The sequence below is a fragment of the Pseudophryne corroboree genome, chromosome 5 (assembly GCF_028390025.1).
Source record: "Pseudophryne corroboree isolate aPseCor3 chromosome 5, aPseCor3.hap2, whole genome shotgun sequence".
NCBI lineage: Eukaryota > Metazoa > Chordata > Amphibia > Anura > Myobatrachidae > Pseudophryne > Pseudophryne corroboree.
This window is the reverse complement of record NC_086448.1, coordinates 442,917,346-442,937,522: the sequence shown is the minus strand read 5'-3', so window position 1 is coordinate 442,937,522 and position 20,177 is coordinate 442,917,346. Positions and strand designations below refer to the sequence as shown.

Below are 20,177 nucleotides of genomic sequence, written 5' to 3'. Positions count from 1 at the left end.
TGATCATTGAGAGACTCTGAAGATCTCTACGACATAGGGACAGACATGGGTAGATTCCCTGTCTAATCTTTTGTGCAAAAAATTCACCTTAGCACTTAATTACACATATCCAAACAGGTGTCGGCGTTGTCGACGGAGACACCCTCACACACATTTGCTCCATCTCCTCCTTAGGGGAGCCTTTTACCTCAGACATGTCGACACACGCGTACCGACACACCACACACTCAGGGAATGCTCATCTGAAGACAATTCCCCCATAAGGCCCTTTGGAGAGACAGAGAGAGTATGCCAGCACACACCAAAGCGCTATTAACCCAGGAATAACACAGTAACCTTATATATATTCCTTATATACAGGGATGTACCCCACCCACCAGATGCCTCCACCACCAACACCGGCCGCAACATCTACACCCGCACGACCACGGAGGCCAAGTCAACACCCCCCCCCAGCCGCCCAGGGCATCGACGCCCCATCAGGAGGAAGAGGAGGATCCGAACGGACAACCACCATAAGCCCGGTCGTATTGTTTTATTTACTCTTGTGTTTTTCATCTATACCTTTCTCCCCCTCCCATTAGTTTTTTTTTTCTTCTTACTATTGTTTTATATTTGTGTTGGGCTCCCCCACCTGTGACCGGGTACTACCAAGGAGCTTTATGTCTAGGCATACATGCGCGGGCATGTATGTGGGCGCGTGTGGTAACGGATGAAAGCTCCTTGTGGCTACATGTATGATGGGCCAAAGAGCTATTCTGATACCACTTTTTTTTTTTTTTTTTACTCCTTTTTGTATTGGTGTACAATAGGCTTTCACTGTTGTGTGAATTTACTATTCACTAGTGTTTATTTTTGGCTTATTCATAGGATTTGGTAGAAAATTGAAGTGGACGGCGTAGTTCGTGTTGTGCGCACCAAGGTGAGTAAAGCTATGTTTCAATGTATACATTCAAGAAACTGGACCGCCTGCCCTTGTGGAACCACACAGCCCAGCAATTGGTCATGCTGGGCTGTGTGGTTCCACAAGTGCAGGCGTGTCAAAGTGCTGACCACTGACACCACTATTCCACTTTGGACCGCCTGCCCTTGTAGAACCACACAGCCCAGCAATGGGTCATGCTGGGCTGTGTGGTTCCACAAGTGCAGGCGTATCAAAGTGCTGACCACGGACACCACTATTCCTCTTTGGACCGCCTGTCCTTGTGGAACCACACAGCCCAGCAATGGGTCATGCTGGGCTGTGTGGTTCCACAACTGTTCTTTGGAAAGAAATGAACATGACATCATTAGTGTCTTCACTTAATATGTTTTTTTTTTCCACAGATATCTACACACAAAAAAGAATGTAAAGAAAAACAAACACTACTTTTTTTATTTTATTACATTTTATTTTTTATTCCAAAATAAAATACAATTTATATTTCTTCAATAAATTTTTAAAATGAGAAGTTTTGTGTTTTTCTTTAAATTATTAGTAAATAAAATGTAATATAAGAGATTCAGTGGTATTGTGTTAGGTCGCCCATGGTACATCAGGGGAACAGTTGTGTCCCTTCACATCCACGCAACTTGGGAAGGATACTCCGCAAGACCTGTGGAAGAGAATAGTATGAGGTTCCAGGTATTGGTAATAGGGTCACCCTTCTATGGAAAAGACAAGGTACAAGCAACACTTTGACACAAGCAGGTTACAGCAGCCCCAAATGTAACCCTCCGGCACTTGAGAAACTACACATCCAAGCATGACCTGACACAACGTAAGCACTGCTGTCAGGGCATGACTGGATGTGCAGTTTTGCAAATGCCGGAGGGCCGCACTTGGGACACGCCGGGGTGACTTGGACAGGAGGGGGTTTTGGGCAATACATCTCACCTGAGGGGGGTTGTCTGCTACATGGCGGAGGTCCAGGTCCACATCACAAGTAGGTCGCCCATGCCATGGTACATCAGGGGAACAGTCGTGTCCCTTCACATCCACGCAACTTGGGATGGATACTCCGCAAGACCTGTGGAAGAGAATAGTATGAGGTTCCAGGTATTTGTGTCATCCAAACACAAGGTACAGCAGGGGAACTGTCCTGTCACTTCATCCACGCTGGTTCCTAGACCTTGGGAAGGATACTCCGCAAGACCTGTGGAAGAGAATGAGGAGCTAATTTGAGAGCGTTTCCTCCACCCTGGGAAAGAACAAATGGTCCCAGAAACACTGCGCATATACACAGGTTACTCAGACAAGATGGATTTTTGGCCAATAAATCTCACCTGAAAGAGTGACTAACATGGCGGTGGTTCAGGTCCACATCACAAGTAGGACGTCCATGGTGGAGTGGGGTAAACTGGTCCAATACTGGAGTGGCTTTGCAGAAGTGTATCCTGGGTAAAACTGTGACATCATGGGTACATTTCCCTCAGCAGATTGAAGAAAAAAATATTCTTTAAAAAAATCAATTAAATAATACTTGTGAGTCAAAAAAAGACAAACCAAGTAGATAATCCCTTCAAATATAAATAGATATGCTATTAGCAATCCAAAAAGCAAAAAAAAAAAAAGACATTTAAAAAAAAAAAAATTATTAGATCCCGCCAGCAAAGTGAGGTGGAATAAAATTGACGAAATTGCTGTCGAAAAGCACTGTTGTCGAATCGACATTCTTCAATTGAATATACTTTTGTCGAAAAGCCGCATTTTGACCATTGCAGACATGTCGAATTTTGAAAAAGGCAATTTGCAAAAAGTCAAATCTGAAACAGCAGGTATTTTGACGAAAAGTACTGTATTGCATTGACTAATCCAATTCCATGTTTTGTCGAAAATGCCCCGTTTTTCGACATTTTCATGAATTCAACCGCAATTGCATATACCCAAAAGTATTTTCGAAAAATGTGCATTTTTGCCGAACTCGAAACATAAGGCAGATAAAGTAATTAGGTTTGGATTCTGGAGGAAGAGTTACCTTAGGGGTGCACATTTTGTGGTAATCCCTTAATAAACACCAATCATACTTCAAATAAACTGGACAAAGATGCCGCGATTAGGAAATAATTTTATGAATTGAAAAATCAATTTTTAATAAATTGTCACACAGTTGAGATATTTGGCAGAAATATTTTTTTTTACATCCTCTCAACTAAAAAAAATTCAGAAAAAGCCGAGATGGGTGGTGGACACGCCTGGTTGAACGGATATGTAATGATCGATTTGCAACTGGTTACTCGATAGGGAAATTTGTTGTTTTCTACCACTCATCCGCATATAAAAAGACAGTGACAATAGGGAGATGGTACCATGAAAAAATTGAGTAGACTGACCTAGAATGAGCATAACTACAAAAGTAAACGTATCCGCAATAAATTAGTTCTATTACATCACTATTACCACAATTAGAACATAAAACGAGATTTATGGTAAGAACTTACAGTTGTTAAATCTCTTTCTGCGAGGTACAGTGGGCTCCACAAGGATTAACATAAGGGTGTAGAGTAGGATCTTGATCCGAAGGCACCAACAGGCTCAAAGCTTTGACCTTCTTCCCAAGATGCATAGCGCCGCCTCCTATATCACCCCGCCTCCATGCACAGGAGCTCAGTTTCGTTAACCAGCCCAATGCAGTAGCAGGTACCAGAGACGACAATCGCTCGTAGCTAAATACACCACACACTCACCACAGGAGAGGGTGTCAGCGGCTATGCCAAAACCAACCCAAAGAAGCAAAGTGCGTCAAGGTGGGCGCCTTGTGGAGCCCAGTGTACCTCGCAGAAAGATTTAACAACGGTAAGTTCTTACCATAAATCTCGTTTTCTGCTGCAGGGTACACTGGGCTCCACAATTATTAACATCGGGGATGTCCTAAAGCAGTTTCTTATGGGAGGGGACGCACTGTAGCGGGCACAAGAACCCGGCGTCCAAAGGAAGCATCCTGGGAAGCGGCGGTATCGAAGGCATAGAACCTTATAAACGTGTTCCCCGAGGACCACGTAGCCGTCTTGCACAATTGTTCAAGGGTCGCACCACGGTAGGCCGCCCAAGAAGGTCCAACCGACCGAGTAGAATGGGCTTTAATGGTAGCAGGAACCAGACGACCAGCCTGTACATAAAGCATGTGCAATCACCATTATAATCCATCTGGCCAGAGTCTGCCAGGTTTGTAAAAGCCAAACAATACAAAAAGAGAATCAGATAGCCTAACGGAGGAAGTTCTCTTCACATAGATACGGAGAGCCCGTACCACATCCAAAGACCGTTCTTTGGGTGACAACTCAGGAGTATTAAAAGGCTGGAACCACAATCTCCTGGTTAAGGTGAAAAGAAGAAACCACCTTAGGTAAATAACCTGGGCGCGTTCTAAGAACCGCCCGGTCACGGCAAAAAATCAAATAGGGAGACTTGCAGAATAAGGCATCCAAGTCCGAGACCCTTCTAGCTGAAGCAATAGCCAGCAAGAATAGGGCCTTAAGGGAAAGCCACTTAAGGTCAGCAGAGGCAAGAGGCTCAAACAGACTCTTGTAAGGCCCTCAAAACCACCGACAAGTCCCAAGGGGCCACAGGTGGCACATAAGGAGGCTGAATCCGCAACACACCCTGACAATGTATGGACATCAGGTAGGGTGGCAATCTTCCTCTGAAACCAAACCGACAAGGCAGTGATGTGAACCTTGAGGGAGGCCAGACGCAGGCCCTGTTGTAGAAAGGCCAACAGTTTGGCCATACTAAACTTGAAAACGTCATGATTGTGAGACGCACACCAAGTAAAGTAAGCATTCCAGACCCTATTGTAAATCCGGGCAGAAGCCGGCTTGCGAGCCTTCAACATAGTTTGAACGACTGCCTCAGAGAAACCCTTGGCCCTCAGGATGGAAGCTTCAAGAGCCATGCCGTCAAAGCCAGACGGGCCAAATCCTGGTAAACACAAGGGCCCTGAACTAGGAGGTCTAGTCGTTAAGGAAGTAGAAGGGGACGATCCCACGAGAGAGACAGTAGGTCGGAGAACCAGTGCAGTCTGGTCCACGCCAGAGCGACCAGAAGCAGGTTTCCTCCTTCTTGCTTGAACTTCCGTATTGCTCTGGGCAGGAGTGACACAGAAGAGAAGAGAACACATACGGTAGCTGAAAATTCCATGGATTTGCCAGAGCGTCCACGAACGCAGCTTGAGGATCCCTTGTCCTTGCTCCGAAGACCGAAACCTTGTGATTGTGTCGAGACGCCATCAGAACCACATCTGGAAGGCCCCACGTGTCCACGAGAAGTTGAAACGCCTCCAGATGGAGGCTCCACTCTCCTGCGTGTATGTCTGAAATATTCCGCTTCCCAGTTCAGGACGCCCGGAATGAACACTGCTGATATGGCAGGCAGATGGCGTTCTGACCACTGAACAATCCGTGATATGTCCCTCAACGCCACGCGGCTTCGAGTGCCACGTTGATGATTTGTGTACGCCACCGTGGTGGCGTTGTCCAACTGTACTTGAACAGGTCTGTTCTGTATGAGATGCTGGGCCATTTGCCACTCGTTCAACACTGCCCGCAGTTCCAGAATATTGATTGGGAACAGAGACTCCTCCTTGGTCCACTGACCCTGGAGGCAGTGTTACTCCAACACCGAGCCCCAACCACTCAGACTGGCGTCAGTCATCAGAAGGACCCAGTTGGATATCCAGAAGGGATGGCACCTGCTCAATTGTTGGTCCTGCAGCCACCAGCTCTGGAGACAATGAGATCATGTGAGATCTGATCCGGTAAGCAGGCTGTCCCACTTGGACAGAATTAACTTCTGCAGAGGGCGAGTGTGGAACTGAGCATTCTCCACCATGTCGAAAGCCGACACCATGAGACCCAGCACTTGCATTGCCGAATGTATCGACACTTGCGGACAAGATAGGAAGCATTGAATCCTGTCCTGAAGCTTCAGGACTTTCACAACCAACGGTTGTCCCCGTCTCAGGAGAGTGTCCAGTAACGCTCCCAGGTGTAACAGGCTCCGAGCAGGAACCAGGGAGGATTTCTTCCAGTTGATCAATTATCCGTGGGCTTTCATGCACTGGACCGTAAGATCGAGATGACACAGGAGAAGTTCTGGGGAATTTGCTAGGATCAACCAATCGTCCAAGTACGGTAGGATCCTGACCCCTTGACGGCGGAGTGTAGCCGTCATGACCGCCATTACTTTAGTGAAAACTCGGGGAGCCGTTGTCAAATTAAAGGGTAACCCCCGAAATTGTCAATGAAGGTTGCCCACCGCAAACCGCAGGTACGGTTGATGAGATACCGCAATAGGAATATGCAGGTAGGCATCCTGCATGTCCAGGGAGACCATATAGTCCCCAGGCTCCATGGACAGAACAATAGAGCGCAGAGTTTCCATACGAAACTTGGAGACCCGCACATGCTTGTTCAAGGACTTCAGATTGAGAATGGGCCACAAGGACCCGTTCGGTTTCGGGACTAGAAACAGCGGTGAATAGTACTACTTGCCTCTCTAAGCCAGTTCGCTTTTGCCGGATCCAGAGGCACATCTGTCAGGCAAAACCGCTGTGGGGGACAATTCTTGAAGGATATGGCGTAACGTCGAGCGACGACTTCCCTCGCCCAGGCATCTGAAGTGGTCTTCAACCATTCCTGGACAAAACCTAGAAGTCGGCCCCCCACTTTGGGATCCCCCAGAGAGAGGCCCGTCCCACCATGCGTCAGGCTTGTCGGTTTTGGAAGCTGGCTGACAGGCTGCCCAGGCATGCTTCGGTCTGGGCTTGGCAGCTCTGGAAGCACGAGCTTGCTTTGGGTACGCCTGACCTTTTGCTTTACCTGGAGGACGAAAGGGTCGAGGGAAAGTACTTTTAAGCCTTCTGTGCAGAAGGAGCCGTACTAGGTAGGCAAGCTGTTATAGCAGTAGCCAGATCAGCCACAATCTTACAGAGGTCTTCTCAAAAGAGAATGTCTTCCTTGAAAGGAAGAACCTCCAGGGTTTTCTTGGCATCCAAATCCACCGACCAGGATCTCAACCAAAGGATACGTCTGGCCAAGACGGACGCAGTAGCAGCCTTGGCCACGAGCACCCCGGCATCCGAGGCCGCCTCCGTAAGGTAGAGAAGCCCTGGCAATATACAAGAGACATGGTCGAGCATGCTCAGTTGCATTGGAAGGTAGTTCCGCCTAAAGTTCCTGAGCCCACGTTTCAACAGCCCAAGACGCTGCAATAGTTAGCCTTTGCACAGCCCTCGTAAGGGTATAAATCGCTTTTAAACAGCCATCCACACGCCGATCTGTCCGTTCCTTCAGAGAGGTGACGGTAGAAACTGGCAGAGCAGAACAACCAACCATACGCGCCACATGAGAATCTACAGGCGGAGGGGTTTCCCAATTTTTACATACCTCCGCAGAGAGAGGATAGCGAGCCAACAGTCTTTTATTCGGTGTAAATTTTGTCCCCGGATTTTCCCAGGATTCCTGACGTATGTCAACCAGGTGTTTAAAAATAGGGTAAAATTTGTTTAACCACCTTCTTACGTTTAAACCTATCCGGTTTCTTGGAGACAGTTTCAGGCTCAGAATCATCAAACACCTGAAGAATGAGCCGTATCGCCTCAATCAAATCCAAGACATCCACCAATGACTTCCCCTCCCCACTTGAAACTTCAGCGTCAGTGTCTGTGGGGTCAGTATATGCACCGTCCTCCTCAGGGGACGTATCTGTAATAGCAGTGGATTGGGAGGAGGCAATGGCCCGTTTAGAAGACAACTTAGTCTTATGCGGGCGAGAGTGACCCTTAGATTTAGACATGGATCGGTTCAAATGCTGTAACGGAGTGGAAAGTTGACCCGCCCATGGCGGGTTCACAGCGGGGACCATAATCTGTGATAGCGGCACAGGTGGTCCCACAGGGGGCGTCAATTTAGTCACAAGCGTGTTTAACCATATGGAGAATGTAGCCCAAGGTGGATCTTGTGATGCCCCAGGCGCTACCGACCCACTGGGGGGTAAGGGACCTGAACTCTCAGCTGCTAAATTAACCTTCATTACGTCTGTAGCCTCACTACCACGCAGTGCCGGAGAGGCCCCAACGTCGTTGCCACGTGTAGTAGACATAACTATGTGCACAATAATGGGCAACCCGGTACAAGGTGTAGCAGCACTATACCTAGCAAGAACTCTCAGAAAAGAAGCCTAAGATGGCACAGGCCAGGAGGTCAATAGATATAGAATATATGGTGACTATAACTCACAAGTAAAAATACTCTGTCAGTATATCTTGTGATACTATCCTATATTAATTATGGAAAAACCTGAAACACTTGGCCCACTCAGGTATAGCAATATAGGAGTAGCACGCTAAGTGAAATACCCTGCAATAAGGCAACCACGTAGCAGCTATATGCACACACACATATTGTAACAAGTGTACCATGTAGAAATTATGTACCATAAACTGCACTGGACTAGCAATACAAAGTAATACTCAGTATGGCTATATGTGATAACACAACCCTGAATGTATGCACTCTTACTTAACTAACACAGTCCCAGTGACAGGTAGAATACTCAAATGTCCTGTAGGAAGCACAGCAATGGCAGTCAGGCTGTTCCACAGAGGATTTGATCCAGCAATTCCAGGAACTGCAAGGTTCTATCTGTAATGGCTGCTGACCGGGAGTGAGGGAGAAGGAAGCAGCTCCAGGGAGGGAACATTGTAGAAATGGCATCCTGGGGCTGGGGCGGAGGGACCTCAGGTCCAGCCTGCTCCCCCTGCTGTCATCCCCACCGGGTGTGCGGGCAGAAAACAAAACTGGGGAACTTGGTACAAAATCCCCCCGACCTGTGCCCAAAATATGACCCTGGTGGCTAGTGGAGCAGCTGCCCAGTACTCCGTGTCCACGGCCGCGCTGGATCACGGTAAAGTGCAGCACAGGAGCACCTTACCTCCCCCTTGTCTGCGGCCCCTTGATCCGGGAGACGGCGCCGTGTGTGTGACTCACTTTAGGAAGAAGCCGGCGCCTCTGCTGCAGTGACACGGCAACCCCCGGTGCGGGAGTATACAGCGCCGCTGGGGGTCATGCAGCTGCACGCAGGAAAGTCTCTGAGGCTTTGCCTGCAGCAGCCCTTGTGGTCTTCTTACAGATTCTTCTGTCAGTCTTTGTAAAATGAAGCTCTGAAAAGGCTGCTTAAGGCAACCTCCTGTAAAGTGCCTGCATACTGCATGGCACCAAATTACAAACTGTGCTCCTGTGCACGGAGGTGGGGTGATATAGGAGGCGGCGCTATGCATCTTAGGAAGAAGGTCAAAGCTTTGAGCCTGTTGGTGCCTCGGATCAAGATCCTACTCTACACCCTTATGTTAATCCTTGTGGAGCCCAGTGTACCCCACAGCAGAAATAATTCTTAGACTGTATGCTCAGTTGGACTACCAGCTGTTGTTGAACTACACATCCCAGCATGCCCTGCTATAGTTTTAGCATGGCCAAATAGCAAAACAGCAAAACCGTAGCAGGGCATGCTGGGATGTGTAGTTCAACAGCTGGAGTGCCAAAGGCTCCACTGGACTAGGCCATCTTTAGATTAGGTTTCATTTATCTGTATCACAAGCTCCTCAATGTACAGCGCTGTGTAAATGTGTGAGTCATATAAAACCTAATAATAGTCCACTCCAGTTTCTTAAACACATTGGGCGGTATCCCATTAGCAGAGGTACTTTACCGCACATAATCCCCGACATTTATCAGGTATTAGGCTTCGGGTGCCTCAGGCATCTGAAGCACAATCCGCAATAAAACATGGGATCAAGGACTTATCCCTGATTCCATGCGTTTTCGCGTAATCGTGGGTCCAAGTTTGGATGATCAAAACGACCTCTAATTGGATACAGTGATAACTGCCATCAGTCATACATCGCAATATCCGACCGTTTTGATCACCTGAAGCAGCATTGGGGCTAACAGGATACCACCCAACATGTGTTATTAATTTATATATTAACTATATGATTAAAGCTGTTTGACCATTCTTTAAAATAAGACGCACTCACAGGTTGAAAGCATTAGTTGGTAACAAAACAAGATGGATGTCTGTCCTGCATATTTGACAACACAATCTTCCTGCATCAGTGATAGCTGCCGAATATCACTACCCTATGCTATTAAGGGAAGCTATATATTCCACTCTAATGGACAGATGTGCGTTTTTTGCAAGATGCTGCTTCTCAGTGGCACGAACATTAGGTGCAAAATACACGAGTGTTTGCCCTTATAAGTGCAGATTTTATTTTTAAAGCGGAAAGCCGATTCGTAAATGTACCCATAAAACATGTTCCCAATAAATCAGACTAAGAAACAAAATGTATCTATCCTGCAAAACACATTCTTCTACTATAGTGACTATTTTAATGGTCTGACAGCTAATCCACATGGTAGACTCAAGTTGGGAATGCTGAACAAAAAAATAATAATAAGTTCAAAAAGGATCCATATTTAAGATTTGTTCATCATGAAATTTACATTCAAATGCCAGTGTGAACAACACTTAAGATGGGGTAAAAATGGGTTTAGATATGGTAATTAAAGATATAAGATACCTTATTTTTAGGACCAGAATGATTTCCTGTGTGGTTCATTTTCAAGATGTTGTCCTGTAAACAAGAGGCACAAAGAAATCATCAAGCAAACAAAATGTGTACTGTCACATGCAACAGATTCCAAACCAGAAATAGGACGTCTTTTCCATGTGTACCGAGGTGGCTTGATCATGGTGGCCTAGGCCAGACAGGTAGATGTTCCCCTTGACAGGAGTCCTATCCAATTATTAGGTGGCAAGTTTACTGAAACCAGCTGATATTACCAGGGGAGCCACCACGCATAAGCCCCCCGTGTCATAAGACACATTCTGCCTATCTGTTAATAAATGAGGGGGGCTGAAAAGCATTGTAGCCGTTATGCTTTAAAAAAAATTGCCCTTAAATGAAATGTTAGCAAACAACAGTCTCTACACCTAGAGCTCACATCCAAATACACCAAGAGTCATTTTGTTGGAAAACTTGAATAATTAAACTCTTTACATACCAAAATTACACTTTTAGCTTAAGGCTGGTATATTTAACATTGACAGTAGATAAGTTTCTAAATATAAGTTGCATTCAAAAACTTTGTATAAAATTCCATTTGGAAGGTTTATATTTCAAGAGTGGAAGTGCAGTCTAAACGGTATATACACCCTTCCCTAGAGGGGTTCCTGTCTATAGATAGACAGTTAAAAGATAGACAGTCATTAGCTAGACCAGGCCTGGCCAACCTGTGGCTCTCCATATGTTGTGAAACTACACATCCCAGCATGCCTTGCCACAGTTTTAGAATTCCCTAATAGCAAAACTGTGGCAAAGCACGATGGGACTTGTAGTTTTACAACAGCTGGAGAGCCACAGGCTGGACAGGCCTGAGCTAGACACTATATAGTTGACGGTCATAGGGCGCAGACAGGGGTCCTAAGGCAGACCAAAAAATGTAAGTTTTTTTTCTGTGTTTTGTTACAACTTTTGCCCCATTTACTAGCCATGTCACAAACTATTACCTTTAGTAAAGCTGTGAGACAAGCGGAGCGAGACACCGAGCCCAAAGAGCGGACGAATTTCACCAAATTTGGGTTAAAAAAAGGTTGTTTAAAAAAAAAAAAACCACACAAAAAGATTTTTTCTTTTTATTTGTGTCTGACTTATGACCCTGTCTGACTTTTGACTGTCGACCATATAGCGTCTAACTAATGACTTTCTATCTTTTAACTGTCTATGAGGTATACCACGCCACAAAGACATATCTCATATTTAATCCACATAGTGCATAATTTACACATATCCCACATGCACCACACCAGCAAGTTACATTTGCTTTAAAGGTATAACAACGGAAGGATTCGACTTTACAGGATATGAGGGGACAGAATTAGGTTAGGAGGTGGTGTTTGTTATCCAGCTGTACAGTATTTTAAGAGCAATATTCCGGTAGCAGTTTGCAGAAGATAGCACGCTCCAACAGAATATTAATATTAACTGTATTTACTGTACTCTTGATATTCGGCGGGAACCCAGAGGAGAACAACTGCAAGTGCACCTGGCCCAGGCATCGCCCACCTATTCAAACCGACCTGTGACCCCTCCTGTTCTGTAAATGACCAGCCCTTTGACCTATAGGTGAAGAGATTACAGTTCCCATTGTTTCATGATTTGGACCAATGTATAAAAGCCATGCCTCCTGGCCGGTCATACACATTCTCTGAAGGTCATCTATCCAGACTGACTGAGCACCGGAACCGGGTGGCGCAGGCGAACAAACGTATGTATCCATTGATTGTAGCCTCTTCTCTTATGTGATTGTATTATTGTTGTAACCCCCTTTTTAGTAAATAATTGTTGGTGGGTTGGATCCCAACATTTTAAATACAATTGGTGTTGCATTCCTTTTTCCCGTTAGGGGTTATAGAGTGCATTCCGCCGCACGTGTAGCTACTCTGAGCTAACAGCGTGACGGCGTGCGCTCCCAACGTGTACACATTTGATAGGGGTTATACACACACGCTTAACGGTCACAGCAACCTGAACATCGGTGTATTTTAAAGTATTGCTTTATTCCTGTAAGTTAATTAGACTTCACAACAGTTCGCAATCAGCTAAAGGGGAGAGCTTACCCACATATTACACACATGGTAACTTACTGCACGTCAAAAACAGCCTTTTACATTATTTTTGTCCAATGGTCATTATCAGGTTATCCAATTAAAGCCCGTTTTTACCATGTAGCAAATTATACCCCTTTTACACCTTCATCTTATAACACGGGTTATTGCACATGAACGTGCATAACCTGTGTTGATGCGCGGTGTAAAAGGGTCGAGTTGGAATAATCCGGGTCTAGTAACCCGGTATTCCAACTAAGGTAGGTTGCAGGGTTGAACTCTGGTTCAACCAGGCAAACTGTGCTGTATAAACGGGTGGCTTTCCGTTCACAGTGAATGTACAGGCAGCACTTGGAGATCATGTGATCTCAGGCTCTGTGTCAGGCTCCCGGGTGCAACCCGCACTATGCAGTGTAAAAGAGGTATTACCCTATACAGCATGGAAACACAGAGGTCTGTAGCTTTTTGCAGGACCTAGGCGTTTCTGCGGCAGTGATAGCGGCTTTAAAGAACGGTCATCAGGTATCTGGCTTAACCTTCCTGAATCAGGTAGAACAAAACATCCGATAAGTGCTGGTAATGGGGGCTAATAGAATAGCAATTCAACCAATTAGCCGCAGTAAATTAGCATGCTAATTGGATACCGCAGACTACTTTAGAAGATCCAGAACCCACTAGATTCCTGAAAAAAATCTAACATAATTATCTGCACTAAAACCAGGCTGCATATTGCCAGTAAACAGAAATTCAGTTGTCAGACTTATGTGGTGACTAGATTAACCACATAACTGACAATTTTTTCCCCCAAAAAAGGCTCAGAAATTGTCAGGGGGGCTTTATGAGCCAATTAGGTGAAGAACCTTATCCAAAATGATTTTAGTTAAAAGAAAGAAAAAAATATACGTTATTTAGAATTTTTCTTTAAAAAAAATAAAAAATAAAAATTTCCTCAAACACCGGAACATCGGTCAGGAAGATTGGTAACATCGGAAACATTGTGACCATCGCAAAATTACTTTTTACACACGAGACAGATGCCAGGTACACGGGGAGGTGGTTGTTTTATACTTTCCCAGCGGCTGCATATTCCCTGCGTGGCAACACTGAGGGGAGGGTGAAGGGAGGCAGAGGGGCCTTCTGGTCCCTCTGAGAGCAGCAGCAGAGGGAAGTTTCCCTTCCCTACAGCTGCTAATAATGTTTATCTGACTGGTCGCATGCTATGCAACCAGGTCAGATAAAGCACTTGCTGGTATGGTTGCATCTGATGCGACCATGCCAGGCAAGTGGTTAAAGGTGAGCTCTGGAAAAACATATTTCCAACTCCCTAAGTACCATAAAAATATTCAAGAATAGTATTTGAGTCCTTGGCTTTTTGACCATTTCTCCTCCTGGCTAAATTCTTCTCCTTTATGCTGGTATCCCCAAACTTTCCAAACCTATTGCATGATAATAAGATTTTACTTACCGATAAATCTATTTCTCGTAGTCCGTAGTGGATGCTGGGACTCCGTCAGGACCATGGGGAATAGCGGCTCCGCAGGAGACAGGGCACAAAATTTAAAAGTTTGACCACTAGGTGGTGTGTACTGGCTCCTCCCCCTATGACCCTCCTCCAAGCCTCAGTTAGGATACTGTGCCCGGACGAGCGTACACAATAAGGAAGGATTTTGAATCCCGGGTAAGACTCATACCAGCCACACCAATCACACCGTACAACTTGTGATCTGAACCCAGTTAACAGTATGACAAACGTAGGAGCCTCTGAACAGACGGCTCACAACAATAACAACCCGATTTTTTTGTAACAATAACTATGTACAAGTATTGCAGACAATCCGCACTTGGGATGGGCGCCCAGCATCCACTACGGACGACGAGAAATAGATTTATCGGTAAGTAAAATCTTATTTTCTCTGACGTCCTAGTGGATGCTGGGACTCCGTCAGGACCATGGGGATTATACCAAAGCTCCCAAACGGGCGGGAGAGTGCGGATGACTCTGCAGCACCGAATGAGAGAACTCCAGGTCCTCCTTAGCCAGAGTATCAAATTTGTAGAATTTTACAAACGTGTTCTCCCCTGACCACGTAGCTGCTCGGCAGAGTTGTAATGCCGAGACCCCTCGGGCAGCCGCCCAAGATGAGCCCACCTTCCTTGTGGAATGGGCCTTGACAGATTTAGGCTGTGGCAGGCCTGCCACAGAATGTGCCAGTTGAATTGTGCTACAAATCCAACGAGCAATCGTCTGCTTAGAAGCAGGAGCACCCAGCTTGTTGGGTGCATACAGTATAAACAGCGAGTCAGATTTTCTGACTCCAGCCGTCCTTGAAATATATATTTTCAATGCTCTGACAACGTCCAGCAACTTGGAATCCTCCAAATCGCTAGTAGCCGCAGGCACCACAATAGGCTGGTTCAGGTGAAACGCTGAAACCACCTTAGGCAGAAAGTGAGGACGCGTCCGCAGTTCTGCCCTGTCCGAATGGAAAATCAGATATGGGCTTTTATACGATAAAGCCGCCAATTCTGACACTCTCCTGGCTGAAGCCAGGGCCAGTAGCATGGTTACTTTCCATGTAAGATATTTCAAATCCACCGATTTGAGTGGCTCAAACCAATGGGATTTGAGAAAATCCAAAACTACATTAAGATCCCACGGTGCCACTGGGGGCACAACCGGGGGCTGTATATGTAGTACTCCTTTTACAAAAGTCTGGACTTCAGGAACTGAAGCCAATTCTTTCTGGAAGAAAATAGACAGGGCCGAAATTTGAACCTTAATGGACCCTAATTTGAGGCCCATAGACAATCCTGTTTGCATGAAATGTAGGAATCGACCCAGTTGAAATTCCTCCGTCGGGGCCTTCCTGGCCTCACACCACGCAACATATTTTCTCCAAATGCGGTGATAATGTTGTGCAGTCACCTCCTTCCTGGCTTTTACCAGGGTAGGGATGACCTCTTCCGGAATGCCTTTTTCCCTTAGGATTCGGCGTTCAACCGCCATGCCGTCAAACGCAGCCGCGGTAAGTCTTGGAATAGACACGGTCCCTGCTGAAGCAGGTCCCGTCTTAGAGGTAGAGGCCACGGATCTTCCGTGAGCATCTCCTGAAGTTCCGGGTACCAAGTTCTTCTTGGCCAATCCGGAGCCACGAGTATCGTTCTTACTTCCCTTTGCCGTATAATTCTCAGTACTTTTGGTATGAGAGGCAGAGGAGGAAACACATACACTGACTGGTACACCCATGGTGTTACCAGAGCGTCTACAGCTATTGCCTGAGGGTCTCTTGACCTGGCGCAATACCTGTCCAGTTTTTTGTTGAGGCGGGACACCATCATGTCCACCATTGGTCTTTCCCAATGGACCACAATCATGTGGAAGACTTCTGGATGAAGTCCCCACTCTCCCGGGTGCAGATCGTGTCTGCTGAGGAAGTCTGCTTCCCAGTTGTCCACTCCCGGGATGAACACAGCTGACAGTGCTAACACATGATTTTCTGCCCAGCGGAGAATCCTTGCAGCTTCTGCCATTGCCCTCCTGCTTCTTGTGCCGCCCTGTCTGTTTACGTGGGCGACTGCCGTGATGTTGTCCGACTGAATCAACACCGGCTGACCCTGAAGCAGAGGTTTTGCCAGGCTTAGAGCATTGTAGATTGCTCTTAGCTCCAGTATATTTATGTGAAGAGACGTCTCCAGGCTTGACCACACGCCCTGGAAGTTTCTTCCCTGTGTGACCGCTCCCCAGCCTCTCAGGCTGGCATCCGTGGCCACTAGGACCCAGTTCTGTATGCCGAATCTGCGGCCCTCTAACAGATGAGCACTCTGCAACCACCATAGCAGAGACACTCTTGTCCTTGTGGACAATTTTATCCGCTGATGCATCTGCAGATGCGATCCGGACCACTTGTCCAGCAGATCCCACTGAAAAGTTCGTGCATGGAATCTGCCGAATGGAATCGCTTCGTAAGAAGCTACCATTTTTCCCAGGACTCTTGTGCATTGATGCACAGATACTTTTCCTGGTTTTAGGAGGTTCCTGACTAGATCGGATAACTCCCTGGCTTTCTCCTCCGGAAGAAATACCTTTTTCTGAACAGTGTCCAGAATCATCCCTAGGAACAACAGACGTGTCGTCGGGATCAGTTGGGATTTTGGAAAATTCAGAATCCACCCGTGTTGTTGGAGCACTACTTGGGTTAGTGCTACTCCGACCTCCAGCTGTTCTCTGGATCTTGCCCTTATCAGGAGATCGTCCAAGTAAGGGATAATTAAGACGCCTTCTCTTCGAAGAAGGATCATCATTTCGGCCATTACCTTGGTAAAGACCCGGGGTGCCGTGGACAATCCAAACGGCAGCGTCTGAAACTGATAATGACAGTTTTGGACCACTAACCTGAGGTACCCTTGGTGTAGGAGGGGTACCTTGACTATCACCTGCTGAGAATACAGCTTGTGAATGGCCTCCAATACCGTCGCCCTGTCGGAGGGAGACGTTGGCAAAGCAGACTTTAGGAAACGGCGAGGAGGGGACTTCTCGAATTCCAACCTGTAACCCTGAGATACTACCTGCAGGATCCAGGGGTCCACCTGCGAGTGAGCCCACTGTGCGCTGAAATGTTTGAGGCGACCCCCCACCGCCCCTGAGTCTGCTTGTAAGGTCCCAGCGTCATTCTGACGCCTTTGTAGAAGCCGGGGAGGGCTTCTGCTCCTGGGAAGGAGCTGCTTGTTGCAGTCTCTTACCCTTTCCTTTGCCTCGGGGCAAATAGGAATGTCCTTTTGCTCGTTTGTTCTTATAGGAACGAAAGGACTGCGGCTGAAAAGCCTGCGGCTTTTTCTGCTGGGAGGTGACCTGGGGTAAAAAGGTGGATTTTCCGGCCGTTGCCGTGGCCACCAGATCCGATAGACCGACCCCAAATAATTCCTCCCCCTTATACGGCAATACTTCCATATGTCGTTTGGAATCCGCATCACCTGACCACTGGCGCGTCCATAAACTTCTTCTGGCAGATATGGACATCGCACTTACTCTTGATGCCAGAGTGCAAATATCTCTCTGTGCATCTCGCATATAAAGAAATGCATCCTTTAACTGCTCTATAGTCAGTAAAATACTGTCCCTATCCAGGGTATCAATATTTTCAGACAGTGACTCCGACCAAGCCACGCCACGGTAACGCCACTTGCTTTGATAAGCGTGTGAGCGCCTTATCCACCCTAGGAGGTGTTTCCCAGCGCGCCCTAACCTCTGGCGGGAAAGGGTATAATGCCAATAACTTCTTTGAAATTAGCAGTTTTCTATCTGGGGTAACCCACGCTTCATCACACACTTCATTCAGTTCCTCTGATTCAGGAAAAACTATCGGTAGTTTTTTCACACCTCACATAATACCCCTTTTTGTGGTACTTGCAGTATCAGAGATATGCAAAGCCTCCTTCATTGCCGTGATCATATAACGTGTGGCCCTACTGGAAAATACGTTTGTTTCTTCACCGTCGACACTGGATTCAGTGTCAGTGTCTGGGTCTGTGTCGACCGACTGAGGTAAAGGGCGTTTTACAGCCCCTGACGGTGTCTGAGACGCCTGGACAGGTACTAACTGGTTTGCCGGCTGTCTCATGTCGTCAACCGACTTTTGTAGCGTGCTGACACTATCCCGTAATTCCATAAACAAAGCCATCCATTCTGGTGTCGACTCCCTAGGGGGTGACATCACCATTACAGGCAATTGCTCCGCCTCCACGCCAACATCGTCCTCATACATGTCGACACACACGTACCGACACACAGCAGACACACAGGGAATGCTCTGATAGAAGACAGGACCCCACTAGCCCTTTGGGGAGACAGAGGGAGAGTTTGCCAGCACACACCCAAGCGCTATAAATATATATAGGGACAACCTTAATAAGTGTGTTCCCTTTATAGCAGCTCAAATATTATAAATATCGCCAATAAGTGCCCCCCCTCTCTGTTTTTACCCTGTTTCTGTAGTGCAGTGCAGGGGAGAGTCCTGGGAGCCTTCCTCGCAGCGGAGCTGGGCAGGAAAATGGCGCTGTGTGCTGAGGAGAATAGGCCCCGCCCCCTTTTCGGCGGGCTTCTTCTCCCGTTTTTTTTGGAACCTGGCAGGGGTTAAATACATCCATATAGCCCCAGGGGCTATATGTGATATATTTTAGCCAGAATAGGTATATTACATTGCTGCCCAGGGCGCCCCCCCCAGCGCCCTGCACCCTCAGTGACCGCTGGTGTGAAGTGTGCGGAGAGCAATGGCGCACAGCTGCAGTGCTGTGCGTTACCTCATGAAGACTGAGACGTCTTCTGCCGCCGGTTTCTGGACCTCTTCTCTATTCGGCATCTGCAAGGGGGTCGGCGGCGCGGCTCCGGTGACCCATCCAGGCTGTACCTGTGATCGTCCCTCTGGAGCTAGTGTCCAGTAACCTAAGAAGCAAATCCATCCTGCACGCAGGTGAGTTCACTTCTTCTCCCCTAAGTCCCTCGTTGCAGTGAGCCTGTTGCCAGCAGGACTCACTGAAAATAAAAAACCTAACAAACTTTTTCTAAGCAGCTCTTTAGGAGAGCCACCTAGATTGCACCCTGCTCGGACGGGCACAAAAACCTAACTGAGGCTTGGAGGAGGGTCATAGGGGGAGGAGCCAGTACACACCACCTAGTGGTCAAACTTTTAAATTTTGTGCCCTGTCTCCTGCGGAGCCGCTATTCCCCATGGTCCTGACGGAGTCCCAGCATCCACTAGGACGTCAGAGAAATGTGGGTACCATGAATTCTGCTTATACAGGTTGAGTATCCCTTATCCAAAATGCTTGGGACAAGAGGTATTTTGAAATATCGTATTTTTCCGTATTTTGGAATAACTGCATATCATAATGAGATCATGGCGATAGGACCCAAATCTAAGCACAGAATGGATTAATGTTTCATATACACTGTATACAAAAAGCCTGAAGGTCATTTTAGCCAATATTTTTGATCACTTTTTGCATTAAACAAAGTGTGTGTACATTCACACAATTCATTTAGGTTTCATATACACCTTACACACAGACTGAAGGTCTTATAATACAATATTTTAATAACTTTGTGTATTAAATAAAGTTTGTGTACATTGAGCCATCAGAAAACAAAGGTTTCACTATCTCACTCATATAATTCCATATTTCGGAACATTTGGATATGGGATACTCAACCTGTACTTAATGATCTACTGGTATTTTAGTTCATTTTAAAACCAAAATTTTCAAAAACTTTGTAAAGATAGTGTTTAAATTCTTTATAGCTGCCCCAGTTCCCATCTAGACTGCATGGGAGCTATTCAATGTTTGCACAAACTGCATTGGTGGCGATAGCCCCTTTTTTGTGCCCTAATGCACGGGATTACCTGTGTTAAATGCAGGGCAAGCCTGGCACTTGTGATTTCTGCTTGTATCTCAGAAGAGTGTGAGCAAAAATCTGCAATAAGTGCAGCCTGGTGGAGTCACTCAAAACACATCAATAGCTCTCACTCATTAGATG

The 20,177-nt window shown here is 46.6% G+C and overlaps 1 protein-coding gene across 3 annotated transcripts in view; it reads right to left on the bottom strand.

Annotated features, from left to right (window-relative positions):
• LOC134927841 (uncharacterized) overlaps window positions 1-20,177 on the bottom strand; it is a 552,652-nt gene that overhangs the window by 484,414 nt on the left and 48,061 nt on the right. For all 3 annotated transcript variants that reach the window (XM_063922898.1, XM_063922897.1, XM_063922896.1), the window contains exon 2: window positions 10,560-10,613. In XM_063922898.1, the coding sequence (XP_063778968.1) occupies window positions 10,560-10,598 (39 nt within the window). In that variant the 5' untranslated portion in view covers window positions 10,599-10,613. The remainder of the gene's footprint in view (window positions 1-10,559; window positions 10,614-20,177) is intronic.